At 41.7% G+C, this 16,206-nt stretch overlaps 1 protein-coding gene across 1 annotated transcript in view; it reads right to left on the reverse strand.

Annotated features, from left to right (window-relative positions):
* Positions 1–3,015: 3,015 nt before the first annotated feature.
* tmem104 (transmembrane protein 104) overlaps positions 3,016–16,206 on the reverse strand; it is a 56,211-nt gene continuing 43,020 nt past the window's right edge. Inside the window, exon 10 of the mRNA XM_040118674.1 lies at positions 3,016–7,417. Coding sequence (XP_039974608.1) covers positions 6,654–7,417 — 764 coding nt within the window. The 3' untranslated portion in view covers positions 3,016–6,653. The remainder of the gene's footprint in view (positions 7,418–16,206) is intronic.

A 16,206-nucleotide genomic window follows, 5' to 3' on the forward strand; every position in this document is an offset into this window, starting at 1 on the left:
CTAGAATTAAACTTTCGGTCCTCTCGATGGGAAAAATGGGGTCGTTGCAGCAGCAAATTGGTAACAATTATGATACGAGAAGGTCAAACCGCTTGAAAACATTGTGCTGTGTTAGTTTTTCCGTAGCAGCATGATAACAAGGAACCACATCGCACTTAAACAGAAACTGATTTGACGAAATGATTTGTAAAATTTCAGTTCATCAGCCCCCAAACAAGCAAATCATATTTCCTGACAGGCTGATGGGACTGACATTGGTTTAGCAGGTACTTTGTCATAAACCAACCTATCGGACAAATGTAAATTTTGACCCGATGACCCGATTGGCAGGACTTCGAACAGAAAACAGTCTCACAAAATCCGGTCTGACTGCACCATCAGTCCCACCCAAGAGGTGCAGCACCGCACCTTTGAAATGCTCGTCACAAGTTGAGACAGAGCTTCAGACTTCAGGATCTAAGGATAGATGGTGGCGGATGTCGTACAGAGTGTAACGCCCCTTGAGGCAAATTTGTAACTGACGATTTTGGGCTGTTTAAATAAAACTGACTTTTAGCACCAGATGAAAAGTCAGGATCTCCAAAGTTAGTTCTTCCAGAAGGGGACGTGAATGTCTGACCCGGAATTCACGGAAATCTATAAATGGACCATAAACGTCAACATCAGGGTGGTGCTAGGAGAAAAGTCAGGGGGGATCATCGCTCGAATTCATCCTCTGAGATTTTGTGCCAATGCAGATATTTTACTCAGTAAGTGAAAACTTTTGATCTCACCAGGTGGAAAGTCAAATTCATCATCAAAAGTCACTGATGAAGGTTTTTACCAAATTTCGTTGCAGTCCATCTAATAGATCTTGAGATATTTAACTAACTAATGTTAACCACACGGTGGCGCCAGAGGAAGAGTCGGACGATCACCTAAGCCAATAGGATTCAGCCTCTGGGGACCATGAGGGCCTGTAAATTGTTTTTTTTTGTTTGTTTGTATGTTTGTTTTAAACTGAATCCATCCCATATTTGTTGAGATATTTCATTCGGGACCAAAGTGGTGGACTGAACAACCAGCGTGACGACAGGGGAAGTCGTAGTGAGGATAAGATCTAACTGTTATAGCTTACAACATTAATTAAAGCGGCTGCAAAACGTTTCCGCAGTGAGCTCATCCTACACATCTGCTGTAAATATGCATCAACAGATAATTATGCAACAACAGATGTAGGGAAACATTCCTACAGAAAAATGCGAAAGTCATCAAATATGTAGCGATATGGAAAAAACAAGTGATGGCAACGATGTGCAGTTTAAACTCCCATCAATATCAGCTCATTAATGAGATCAGAGTTTAATTCTGTAGATAATCGGAGCCAGTTATTGCTTCAGTGAAGAAGAGAGCAGCTGCCTGGCTGCAAGTTTTTGATTAGTTTTCATAGATGCTGATGAAGTGAGGAGTTAAAAAAAAAAAAAAAAAAAAAAGAAGAAGTCCTAAATTTCACCCCATGAGATCAAATATTTGCAAACAAGCAGCAGCCGGTAGCTGCTCTCTCTTCCAGCCGGCGTAACTGCACTGCATAAACCACACAGCAATTAAACACACTGTGAATTAATTAAGCCGCGCCAAGTTTGCATTTCCAATTAAAGCTCTGGCCCCAAACAGGCAGACACACCCCACATACATAAAGGGGCAGAGGGCAAATGAAATTACAGCGGCGAAGCCTCGCCGAGATTGAAATTCAGCGGGGGCAGGCTTGGTTCGATAATAAGAACAGGGATCTCGTATGTCAATGGAAAAACTACTGAGGTGCTTCGCGGAAGATTGAGGTGAACAGGGGTGTTTGGAAAGAAAAAGAAAAAAAAAAAAAAAAAAAAAGGTGCCAATTACCCGGAGAGCAGATACAAATACTGCCAACCGTGAGTCTGTGAAATTGTATGGCTGAATACAAGAGTGTGATGTGAGGAAGAGCGTAGCCGCACCTATTCATGTATTCAGTTCCCAGGAATGAACCCTACATTTTTTTCTACTGGCACCGGGAAAGAACCGGATTTGTTTCAGTGTGGAAACAGCCCAGGCCGTGATACGTCGTTTAGGAGGTGAAAGAATTTCGTATCATCCTGCGGTGATTACAGAACTCTTGACCTCCAACGGGGACTTTTTGTCACATTTAAATGGATTTATATTGAATTTCAAAGGAACGTATTTCCGCATCCAGCCCGCTGGTTATGATACTGTTAATTAGCAGCTTCACCGCACAGAATCTGACACCGCTAGACACAGCTTCGCAGCGGGATCAGCTCGGGCTCTGGGCTAAAACTCAGACAGGTTTTTAAGAAGTCTAATCATCTCAATCACTTTACACGGTTGCTCAGACGAGGAGGTGAATGATTTCAGTCCAGTGTTGCCTGTTTGTGTGTCTTATACAGTTGGCATGATATCTCATAAGCTTGTAAACTGATCATAAAGGAGTTTTACAGGGACTTTAACGGGATTCCTTAATATTTCTCAACATTGGGCCGTTGCCCGTACTGTACATGTACAATACTTGCCTGAAAAAAAAAGTACGATACATGCATCATACAATTGTCCGTCACTATGTGGATTTGTGATGCAAAAAGGGAACTCTTAACATGGCCAAAAGTATGCAGACACCTAAACATCACAGCCGTGATGCAATCACCTGAACATCTCAGAACGCCAAAACCGTGGGCCCCGCTGTTCTGGTTTCAGGCCTTCCACCGGAGTTCGGAAAGCAGGCCGTATAAGGCGTTTATAAGCCTTTACGTATAAGTAGGAGCGGTTCTGCTCGGTCCACATTCTTCAGGCCATGTAGCGTAGCTCTGCAATGCTTTGAGATATTACAATGGGAATTGTAATATCTATAGTTTTCAGTAAAGTCCCTGTGTCCAAATCCTCTGCACTAAAGCCTGAGAGAGTCAATGTTATAAATGATTGGTATGTGGGCAAAAGCCACATAAGAAAACTCCATTTCCCTTTGGGCAATTAAGGTTCATGAGGTTCAGATGAACATAAAGCATTTATTTTCTTAGTGAATCATAAAAATCAAACACAACATCCATTAAAGCAGTAAGCATCCATATAAACTGGTGAATCACAGGCTGGCGAAATTATTGTAAACAAATACAAGGAACGTGGATCAAAAATGAAAAAATAAAGCGATTCTCAGAAATACAGTGACAAAAAAAAAATAATAAAAAAAACCCAACTGAAATTATAGAAAAGACAAGAAAACAAAGGATTATAAAGCATTTTTGGGGACACGCTGATTGTCAGCTAAATGAAATGGCTTACATGCAGATGTCGTCTGGCAAGCTGCTTTTCAAAAGATGAGAAAAACAGCAGTCGATAAGTTTAGGGCAAGAAAATAACCCTGTAAAAAAGGCACATTTCACAACTCTTGATGAAGAGTCATCAAAACAACATTTACCGTATTCAGTATCTAATCATCCACTCACACAAACACAGTTTTAAAATTGCCTCCAGATTAAATTATAAATATCTGCTGTATCCAAGGTAAAAAAAAGGTTTGTAATTTTCATTCAGATGTTCCACTTCAGATGAAGAGGGAAAAAATAATCAAACAAACAAACAAACAAACAAAACAACAACAAAAACACCTGTAACATCAGAATCTGGGAGGATGAAAATCAAACAGCACAAAAGTGAGAACGCAAACGTGAAAATGACATATAACGATGTTTTTTTGTATTTCTGCATGCAGGGACTGCTACAAGCTCCTCATCCACTTCCACCCAAGTAAGACAAGCTGTCGGATGCTGCGTGTGACGACCGTCAGTGTTTTTATAATGAAGAAATTACTGATGACCTCAAAATTACGAGAATCCGCCTCGTCAGTGCCGTGTCCAGCTGAAAACGTCAGTCGCACATTCTCGCTGCAGTTCGGTGATGACAGACAAGACACTGTCTGGTACGCCGCGACGACGTCCAGCACATCCAGCACTGTACCACAAGCGCCGGCAGCTCTGCATCCTTCAATAGTGCACCAGTGCTGGAGCAGCTGGAGTTCCCTTTTATCTTTATGCGCTAGCTCTGATGAGCCAAGATTCATGCCAAGGAAAAAGTCTCTATGGATAATGCTTTCATGGTTACTAATGCATTTAGAAGAAAAAAAAATTAAAAATTAAAAAGTGTTAAAAATCTTTTTGTGCTGTGGATATGTTGACCGAATATGTTGCGTCAACAGTCAGATTAGCTCAGAGATGTTGTGTCACTCAGCCATAAAGCAGCCTTTAACAACAGCACTTCGATAACCTGGATCCCAGACGATATGTAGTCTCATATCATGGTATTACGTAAGTGGCCTTTCCTTCACTGAGTCCATTACGTTCTATAACAGGACATCTTTGAGCGTATTATCATGCTTATACCACGGATATTTATAAAAGTAAAAACCATCCGTACTTTTAAGTGGTACTTTATAAAAAGGTACTGTTGCTATGGTTACCGTTTAACGTATCTATTCATTAAGCACTGATTTAAAACAGTGGCTGCGTTTCAAACATCTCCCCGTTCACTCATTTCCTACGTAATAGGGAAACTTTGCGGTGAGCAGTAAGATCAGACGCCGCACGCCGCCCGACAGTGGCGGAGTCACGTGAATTTAAACGTCTATCAAAGGTGAAGAATGAATGGTGGACATTTTGGCGGGTGTTTGGTGCACAGATCTACACTTTGTATTCGGACACTCAAGAAAGTAAATCTAGCGCACTTAGTAGCAAATAGCTACGGCTATGGTTTCAAACACAGTGATTTTATGTGATCATGTAGCAGAAATTCCATTATCCTCGGACATAAATCACTACTACATCATCCAGCTCTGGTCTCTCCTACACGGCTAAAGTCCCACTGTGTCCTTCAAGTCTCATGAAGTGACACTGTAACCAACATCAAAGTGTAAAGGGTCAGTTCACGCAAATGACATAAAAGATATTTTTCTGACATACCTTTAGTGGCATCTGACCACGCAGGTAGTTTTGGTTTCATCTGTCCACGTTGAGTGATGGCTGTTTCTGTGGTTCATACCAGCACTCCTGATACCATGGAGGTGAATGGAATATCATACGTGGTGCGCACACATTCGAAAAAATTAAAACAGCAACATCTCTTTCTAGAAAGTGTCCGTGTTACTCTGGATAATCCGCAGAGTCAGACTACTTGTAGTTTGCTGCGGAGCTGATTTCTCCAGAAGAAACAGTTCCCACGACCACAGAGGAAGGTGAACTGAGAGCACCACAAATCTGATTTCATGCACCTTCAAAATCTGCATTGCTAAATTTCCCCAATGATAAGTGAGAAAATATGTTTGGTTTTTGCTTTGGGTGTACTGAGCCTTTAAGACACATTTCACGAATTATGAAAATCAGAGAGACGGAACCATTTGATGGGTTAGAGATGGAAACGTAAGAGCAACAACAGAGTTCGTTAAAGTCAGTACAACTCAGAGAGGAAGCTGCCAAGTGTCAGTTAAATCCGCATTACTGAACTGTGGTACAGAGCGCGGTGTGTGAGGCTGCGTTGTTCCAGGTGGCACGGTAGTAGCCTTCCCCCTCTGAACGCCGATGGCTTCCCCACAGCAAGAGCCGGAGCACCGTAGATCACGATTGCCCTGTCAGATGCTGGGCTGTGTGATAGATACAGTTTGAGCCTGACAGAGTCATGAATGGGTGCTGAGCGGTAAGAGACGGGAGACATGCCCCGCGTGTGAACTACAGGCGCGAGCGTCTGGTGATAAACAGAGACGCAGCTCTTCCCGGAGGCCTATCTGTCTGGATCTGTCACGGACGGAGCTTCATTGTACACAAGGGGGGGGGGATGCGAGGAGATCGGAGGCAGCCACCGCTGAGGAATGGATACACGTCAGCCACGGAAGACTGATCATCCCTGATTTGTTCGTTTTTCTTCTTCAGCTGGTTTCCGTTCCAATTTCATTATTAAGCTGTGTAGATGCCAAGCAGTTTCGCAAACAGGACACGAGTCTGGGTGTGACAGGCTCTTTTTCTTGTCGCTACTCGGCTCTTTCAATTGCTTTAATATATTTTTATTGGAACATTCTGCCCCGAAGGTCCAATGGATCATTCAGCACATCGACACTCTAACTTTTCCATAGTTCGCCATTTGAGCGAGGCATGATAGAATAGCGTCTGACACCCTCTGTCCCTGCGTCCGACAATTTTTGTAACTTTCCAAAACCGACAGTCTGACAAGCATGCCAACTTTCTGCAGTTTACACATGTGTGTACAACACTTCAAATTACTAGTTCATTTGAAGCATACTAAACCCCATTTCAATATATTTTTTTAGAAAGTTCTGTAAGTGTAAAATCCTGTGAGAACCTCAACACCGTCCGGTGTTTGTCGACAAAAGATCATTTTAATAAATGCCCTTCCATTATATTCATGCACCGTCCTGCTTTTGTAATGGAGAATAAACACTTGACATTTGGTCCCTTTTAACAAATTTGATAAATTATTCTTAATTACACTTAAATTTATGCAACAGAAGTCCCATAAAAAGGCACACTGTCCAACCAGCAGCAAGTAAGGCCTCGTCTACAGGAACAAAGGAACCGGCGAATCAGAAGTAGATTACTAGAGAGTTTTTTTTTGGGAACAGTGAGTTCTCATTTCTTGGTATCAGTCAGGATGATGTTGGCTGTGACAAACATGAGGCAGAAGGCGGCCCACAGCAAAACAAACCACACCCAGAAGGCGTGGCGGAAGGGAGACTGGTGCTTGTTGATGGCATCTCTGCCCATCACGGGCTCCAGATGGCGTCTAGCGTAGTAAACAAGGAAGGCTGGGATAATGTACTGGATCCCTGTGCCGGCATAGGATCCTGTTATGCCCACCAGGGACTCCAAGTTGTGGGTGCAGAAGGCCACCAGGATCGGGGGCACCAGGGTAATGAGGGGAAACACAACGCGGTCCACCACCCACGGGTAGGTGCCTCCGTCCCGGTGGAACAGGGTCTTCCAGTTGTTGCGGAGTGTGACGGCAATGATGGGGAAGTTGGTGCTGATGGTGAAAACCGGGAACAAGCCCAAGAAGTAGCGCAGCACTGGAATATCCAACACGTTGCAGTTGTCCGTGAAGTTCAGGGTGTACATGTCGTGCAGCAGCGAGCTGTCAAAGCAGAAGATGGCGGTGAACGAGAGGAGCACGTAGAAGCCCAGGATCAGGATGTAGTCAGCTAGGACCAGCGTGCCCACGTGTTTCTTGTCGGAGATGGGCGTCACCAGGGAGGGCAGGGAGTGTTGACACATGAAGGAGTAGACGCACACACCGAACAGGTTGGGGACTCCGGAGAAGGAGGCGACTGGTGGTTGGCCCTCACCGGTGCCTTTAGCGATGCGGATAAGAGCCAAGATGATCATCATGGTGAACGCTGTTAAAAAAAAACAAGAGGTGACTGATTACAGAACACACTGTGACAGTAAATCACCCACAACGGTGGCAACAAGAAAATAAATCTACCGTATATTTAACTAAGATTGTACGTGATGGTGAATGTGGTGTTTGTACGTTATGCCCCAGTTATGCCAGACTACGTCACCGCAGAGCAGCGGCCACTGTGGCCAAAAATAGGTAATTACAAGATAATGGTAGATGGAATTTCCTTTTATTTCCCAACATTATCAGGTCAGTTTCTTCAAAGACATCATCATTAGGTTACAAAGACCTGACTAAAATGTTGTCTGACTATACCAGAAACAGCTAACATGCTGGTGTTGGTCATACCCGACCACGTAAGGTAAAATCCCAGGTGTACTGAAATGAAAAGGTGTGTATATTGCTCATGAATCAAATTTTTCATCTGTGAAAGGAAGATGTGTGTCATTTCTTCTTTCAAAAGTTACAACGTCTGTCTTGAAATAAAACTGACGGAGAGAGTGTGCTGTAGCAAGCCGTGGTCCAGTAATATAATTAGTAAAAAGAGCCAAATGTGAAAACTAACTTAGTGTTGTCGAGGTTGCAAATGTATTTTTCCCATTAAATAAAATTGATGTCACAGTCACGTATGTATTTTTCCATGTTGTGTAAAGTCATGGACAGGTTTCTATTCCCCAGCTTCAACATGTCACTTACGTTGTTTTCCTCTTTTTATTTGGACAAGGACGACCCCATACGACCAGCCTGGGGATGGTACAGAAAACAAAGTTTCTGGCCCCTTCTGTTTGTCTGGGAGAGTATACTGTGCCACGTGTGAAGGTTTATACCACCCCCCCCCCCCCCTTAAGGCTACACTGCTTTCCCTGAACTGCATTATTATGTTCTTGTCCAATGCCAAACTCTACCCTCCACGCATGGCAACAAGGCAAAGCTTAGCTGCAGTGTAACCATGAGGAGCTGAAGGGTTGGGATACTGCCACAGTCCTGGGTCAGCTTGGGGCCAAACCCTTAAATGATCCTTTTCTTTAGCGCCTTTCTAATCCAGCCACTTTTGTTCCTCTCTTCCTCAACTCAATTTCCTCTATTATTCTATCGCTGTTAAAGAAAGAAATACACTTTTAAAAGGACGGCCGGTCATTCACTGCTAATCAGAAAGAGATTGTGCTACGTGGAGCACTTTTAAACAGCGACATGCACAATGTTGAAGTTGTGAATTGTGATACCTTGGTACAATTACAAAGAAAAAATACAGAAGTTTAGACAACTAATAGGTTCTATCTCCGATTATTTGTATTACTGGGACCAGGTTCCATTTGCCCAGGCTTGTCACTCCTTTGTAAATCACCTGACCCTGCTCAAACAACCTATAACTGATGTCAGTTTGTAACAGAGGAACAATCCCACCTTCAAGCCTTGTACTGTAAAGTAATTTCCCTTTTCCAACACATTCCACCGATCGGTTCCACCAATCACACAGACTTCCCACAAAATCTGTACTGGTAGTACCACCGCAAAGCATTTAATACAACTTTCTGTACCCCACATAAATCTCTCTGGTTTTTATTTTTATTTTTTTTATTTTTATCTTGTTCATTTAAAAAAAAAAAAAAAAAAACCTCTTTCAGTTTAATTATCTTGCTGCATCTATTTTACGTTTCCAGTGGATTATGTAATATGGAGCCCTGAAATTGACAAAAGGTAGTAAAAGGTTAGCAGAGAATTCAAAGATATAACTGCATGCATTACTAAATAAAACAACTACCTAAACAAATGAAATAATGTGTAAAAATAACGTATAAAGCTTTATACTTTTCCCTTTACCTCCAACCAGTTATTTAAATACATTTAAAATGTATTTATTTTACTTTTCTTTTGATCTTTTACTACTCTTATTTCTTAAATTTTTTAAGTTTCCTTACTTTTTTCTTAAAATTTATTATTTATTCATTTCCCGTTTTTCTTGCGCAACATTTCCCATTTTCCGCACATTTCCTATTTTATTAATGCTTATATGACGGTGAGATGGACACGTCAACGTATGTGACAAGCCACTGCTGACGAAGTTTGCTATTTTTGACTTGTCTAATAACCTTTTACTGCCTTTCGTCACCTTTACACTCCTCACACTTTCATGTTTGAAATGTGTATATACATAAACTTGCCTTACCTTAGATGTACAACATTTAAAAATGAATGTGGTAAAGATACTTTTTGTTGGAACACTACATCTAGTGCTTTAAAAAGGGAAAGCAACCCACCTGATAACGTTCACTCTGCCAGTCTGGAACTGCCCTCCAGCTGTTTGTCCCAGAAACATTAGATGAAAAAACCAACTAGGAAACATTTCATGGCTCGACATAAAGTCATTGGAGCCAGATGGAGATAGAGCAGCCCCACCATGTGTCTCCACCTCCTGCTGTTCGCATCGCATCTCCAATTTATTTCTGGAGGTGCCTCTCTAGCAGCTAGCATCAGCGTATCTAAAGGAGACCTGAGCATGGCCTGCAGTCCTGTTACAGGCTGAGAGTCATGTGGCCCAGTGAGCCGTCTCACCTCCACACACAGTCAATCAGCCCGTGACACCAGGAGTTAGTCATAGCCTTGCGATGGCCGGGAGCCAGCTCCTCAACTTTCATCATCAGCTGTCCTTTAAACGCAGGATGACATTTAGGAAGTGACACTCGGACCGAAATTTGCCACACATATGCGGGAAATTATTCTATACCATACACTTCAAAACGCTCTTTGAGACTCGGTGTGATGCATAACTAAAAGAATGAGTTCCCAACTGCCTGTGATGGAAAGATTTTAGAGGGCCAGCACTGACGGTCCTTGAACAGTGTAGTTTCTGTTTCTAGCACAGGTCATAGTGCTTTAACAGGGTGGAGGGGAAGTGTGCAAGGTTGGGAAGACATCATTCCCAAGACGGATTATTATCAAACATAAACAATAGCTATTAAAATGGAAGGAGGTGAATTCATACCACATTTTATTTGTCCAAAGGGAAGAAAGGGGAGTTCACCATGATGATCATCTTGGCTCTGAGAAAAATCTCTTTCATCCTTTTTTTTTCATGGGACATACAGTTAGGTACGCAAGTATTTGGACAGTGACACGGTTTTTGTAATTTGGCTTCTGGACTCGAGGCAGAAGATCCACAAACAGGCAGCAGCTGAAGGCCTGGCAAAGCATCTCAAGGGAGGAAACTCAGCATTTGGTGATGTCCATGGGTACCATACTTCAGGCAGACATTGACTACAAATGATTTTCATCCAAGTATTAAAAATAATCCTCATATTTATAAATATGTTGGTTTGTCCAATTACTTTTAAGCCATTGAAAGTGAGGGACTACGTATAAACAACATCTTGATGGCCTTGTTTCAAATCCAGTGTACAGACGCGAAATGACAAAAAATGCTTACGTACCTAAGTCTAGATGTGGAAATGGCGGATCTAGTCGATGCTGAAAAAGAAAGCATCACCAACTACAACAGAGCAATATCGTGATTTTGAACAAACACAGCACGTAGTTACATTCCACACCTTTGTTTCACACTTTCCATAGTCACATCCGAGCAGCTGTACACACACACACACACACACACACACACACAGCTAAAGTCTGTTAACTTGTTTCACAAGTGTTCAGTATTTAAAGCACCTCTGGCCTCTATCCGATGTAATCTCTGGGTCTGGGGAAAGCTCTGCGAGTTGCAATCCTCCCCACTCCGACCTTAACCCCCCCCTCTTATACAGAGAGGTCAAATGGCTGGGCAACAGACCAGCTTTCAAGGACACGGACACACAGATGTAGTGCTGAAACGAATGATCATTTTCATTACCGATTAATCTGACAGTTATTTTCTTGATAAATCAGTTCATTGTTCAGTCTATGAAATCCAAAAAAACAAAGAAAAAAAAAAAAAAAAAAAAGCTTATTTTGTCCGATCAACATGTGCAGTCCTTTTCTGCATTACTCTCCACTCCCCAAAAACACCTTTAATGTGTGAAGGAGCCATCACTAAACCCATCTGTCTGCTCCCTTTGCTGCTCCTGTCTTCTCTCTCCTTCAAACTCTCATCTTCTTTCTGTCTCTTGGAGCCTGTGTGTGAAGCAGTGAGCACAGCCACCTGTCTGTCTGCGGTACCACGAGGGGAAAAAGGTGCAGGAGGGGAGAAAGGAATATTTTCTCCTCCTTGACACCAACACTCGCAGGCTGCACGGGAAGGGAACAAGCATGGGGCTTTTAATTAAGAGTACCTCAGGGTGGCTGGGCACCTTTTTGCAAGTCCAGCCAAGATTAAGATGCTGAAAGAGAGCCTGTGAGCGAGGATAGCATCGGTGATCATACTGGTAAAATGCCTCCGAATTGCAAAATCTAAAGCATAACATCTCTTTTCTCTGCCCACAATTCATAAGATTTTATTCTAATTAGTGCCAGAGAACTCATTTGTCTTACTTAAGACACAGGAACTAACGCATTATTTTCAAAGAGACTGAAAGTCAATGGGATGGTGGAGAGGTGCTGAACACCAAGAACAAAGCCACTAGGATAAAGCTTTTCATAATGTGCTCATTCGTCACCAACTCTCAGCTGCATTAGGCTGCACAAGGTGGGCAAGTCACGGGTGCCCGTGACAATTTTTTCACACTCATTGCACCCACAGCTATGAATCTCGATGCTGAAGCTCTACGCGGCCATGAAATAAGAGCAGACTGGCTTTAATCACATTGGCTGCTTTGAAGGACTGAGGAAACAGAGTCTACTGCGTCTACTGAGTCTATTTACATAGATAATTCAGTATAGCTTTCTAGGTCACTGGCTTCATGTAGGAGACGGGTCTAAGTCGTACTCCTATGCATTATTCAGTGACTATTACGAATCATATTGAGACCAGCAACACAAACAAATGAAATATACATCAGCCTGACATTCTCCTTTGATCTAACCACGACTTCCATCATGGCCTTCTTTCTCATTACCTATTGACAGGATGAAAAAGAACCTTTAAGAGATGCCACTGACTCCCTGATAAGGTTTCATGTGACGAAATCTATGTCACCCACCTACAATCCAGTAGCAACTCCCCCTATCTGTCCAAAGACCCTCCACAAAACTCATTCATTCAGATACGATGAGCCATTTACCTCGGCAGATATCTGTCAGGATACGGTGATTACATGCACTTTCAAATTGACACAATGGGCACCGCCAATACTCTCCGCTTCACTTGACATTCGAACACAGGAACTGAGTAAATTGAGCAGGTGTCAAACAGCTGCACATCCCGTCCACGTAACTAGTGGCTGTCCATCATGCAGCCCGTGACTTACATTACCCGAGTGAGGATGGGATCGACCTTGTGAGGAATGCTTTATCTTAAACAACCCTCCAGAGGAGGCTGTATTCTCACTGGGAGCAAACAAAGCTGTTTCTGTTAACCCAAGGCTGGCAGACACTCTCAGTACCCCAAGGAGTCATTGACTGCCTATGGAGGAGGACTCGTCAGTGGCTATCTCAGAAGAAATGGGATTCCCGGACTCAATTAATGAGTAGAAAATGGTAGAAGGTGAGAGGTGATCAATCTCATGAGCAACGGAGCACGAGAAAGCTGCAAGTTGGGGGGGTCTTGCTCCTCGGAGAGAATGACTTGGACACTTAAACGTGAGCAATTCATTGATGATAGTGAGAAGGTCAAGGACGTCTCAGCTGTGCCGAAAGGAATGGCACTGCTGTGACAGCATTTTAACAACACTACGGAAACACATTCTAATCTAACGCAACGCAAGGTTCTTGTGATGCTGCTCTACTGTTTTCTCATCTTGTCTGCCAATTTAAACATCTCCCCTGCTAGTGCTTTGAGAGCACAACAATCATCCCATCACTAATTAAGAGAGACACTCCTTGAGCACTCTTGGATAATCTCCGTGGTAATTAGCAGCGCCGGCTCTTTGCCCAGTTCTCGCCAGGGTTTCAGGATTCCTTGCTGTGGTAGAGCTCTACCACTTCAAACCTATCAGGACCGGAGCTAGCGGGCTGCTGCTGCTGTGTTTGGTGGGCAACTGGGTGATAAGTGGCTGCCTTGCCTCCTAACAAGTGGTGTGATCTCAGATAGGACTATCAGTAAACACAGCACAGAGCGGCACAGCAGTTGGCCCACTGTTTAGCACCTCCTGCTGCAGCTCGAGTTCACGGGGAAGAGCCAGCCAAACTCCATGACACCATCTAACAGCTTCATGGAAACATCAATTAGTTCACTCAGCCAGAGCTCTGAAAATTTGTACATTATCCACAGATTAGAAACTAAATGCACCTGCCTCTGTAACCTGCAAAAAAAAAAAAAAAAAAAAAAAAAGAGGAACAATCCAAAGAACTCACATCTTTAAAAAACAGTAATAACCTGTTCTTTCCTTGTGCTTACTGAAATTATTCCATTATGTCCCCCTATTCCATTGGGTAGGAGGGCAAATTTTTGTTTCCTTGATTTAAATGTTGTAATAGAAATAGAGATAATTACTTGAGCTTTAATGCAGTGTCTAATTCTAGGGTAAAACTGTAAAATGCCTATTGTTGAAACAAGTACTTAATTACTAAATGAACTAAATGCAAAAAAACTCAACTGAGTGATTAAGAACATTTATCAAGCAAAGTTTTTGGGACTTCTCTGATTCCAGCTTTTAAAACAGGAGGATTTTCTGCTTTTCTATTTTATATCCTTATATCCTCTTTTTTTTTTTTTTTTTTTTTTTTTTTAAACAGTTTTATGACATTTTATAAATTTTATAGTGATTGATCAACTAAGAAAAAAAAAAAAATCTAAAGATTAGTAGATAATGAAAACAATCATTAGTTGTAGCCCAAAACATTTTGTTTCCAGAAGATTTGGTTGCCCTGAAGGTATCGCTTTGTTTCTAAACGTTATCAGTCACGCACACATAAAATAAAAAAGTCCTGGAATCGAGATAGCAGTGTGCCGCTATTGTCAATCTTTCAAAGGGTTGTGTCGAACCGGCAAAAAAAAAAGAAATCAGACCGCACAAGAAAATAAGCCTGTCGTCTAAATGTTCTCTTACATCTGTATGTTAATAAAGGTAAAAGTTGTAAATGAGCATTTAACATCAGTGTTTAAGTAAGGATTTTTTTTTCATTGAAAAGGCAACAATTACTAAGTAAAGCAATAACATGTGATGGATCAGATACACATACAAACAGTAGGTAATACAGGTAGTGCTTTTCTTTGTCCACTACATCTGCACAGGATTAAAGCCAAGTTAAAAGGTTCTCAGGCTCAAGATTTTAAGCAACAGATTTCAAGTATGAACAAATAACTTCTATGATAAAACTCAACTTATTAAGATAACTTCTTTTGCCTAAAGCTGCAGCTTTAATCCCTCCCTTCAAACGTCTCATGCCCAGGATTGAAGGCAACTCTGAGGTAAACAAGGCACTGAGGTATAATTAAAAGCTTAGTTACTGGGTATAGATCCAATTGATCATGTTCTTCAACCAAAGCAGATATCAACCAAACATTCCTTTAATCACCCTGGAACTCATCTCAGCAGGAAGTCAAACCTCTCATTAGGCAAACAAACATCTATACTAAGCAGGGATGGAGGACAGGGGCACTGAAAAAAAACAAAACAACAACTTTAATGACAGTGAAAGTGGCCGTGATCACCTTGATATTTAGTTAGAATTTAAAAAACAACAACAAAAAACATACATACAAAAAAAACAAAAACAAAAGCTGCTGTTTTAGTCCTTGGCTGACAACAGGAGTGTCATATAAATACAGAAAATGAATGATGTTTTCCAATCTGGGTTTTTGTTTCCCTTAAATGTGACAAACTGAACATCCCACTCAACCGGCCACCAGAGTCCCTCTGACCTTCAAAAACAATACACCCCCCCACTCACTCATTTAGAACGGCACTGGGCAGCCGTGAATATCCCTGCGGGCACTTTCCTAGCCCCTAACACTATGCCGTGGTAAACCAAGAGCATGAGACGGATGGTGAGAGCCGTGGATCACTGAAGCTGAGAGTCTTTGACTGAAGTTCTTTCTCTCTTGGCGCAGAGGAGGAAAATTGTGCGTTTTACTGTATTTCATATAAATCACAGTCAGTGTTACGTTAAAAATGCAATGATGTAAAAATTTATTTGACCATTAAATTCTTGTGAGTTCTAAATATAATCTTAAAGAGTTTGTATTTTAATTTTAAAAAATGAAAGCAAGTAAAAGGGAAAAAAAAGTAATCTTTAATTTCTTTTTAAAACATAAACTATATAAATAGAAGCAAAACTTTTTACAGAGCCTATAAAAAGTATCCAACCCCTTTAAAGTTGTCATGTTTTATTATTTAAAAATATTGAATCAAAGTAGATTTAATGTGGCCTTTTTCCCCTACTGATCAATAGAAAGACAGTTTAATGTCAAAGTGAAAGGGTCAAAAAACTCAATAAATTTACTTTTTATAGGCACTGCATTTACAGTCTGAAGGTCTTGTGAATAAAAAGAAATGCTTTAAACAAAACCAGTGGTAAGACCACTTCTTTTCTGTACCAGCTTTTCTTTAACAGCTTTCATCTGAAATAAATCTGACAATCTGCTCTCAGGAAACACAGGATCCGTACGCCTCTGACTCAACAGTTAATATAGCCAGAGACCCCCTCAGTGGCTCCACACAGCCATGCAACCCAGGAGAGATGGGCGGAAGTGATTAATACTCGTTTACTGAGGAGGCTGTTAATGTGTTCCATTCCTCTCATACCACTCAATAT

This window comes from Xiphias gladius, chromosome 3 (genome assembly GCF_016859285.1).
Source record: "Xiphias gladius isolate SHS-SW01 ecotype Sanya breed wild chromosome 3, ASM1685928v1, whole genome shotgun sequence".
Taxonomy (NCBI): Eukaryota; Metazoa; Chordata; class Actinopteri; order Istiophoriformes; family Xiphiidae; genus Xiphias; species Xiphias gladius.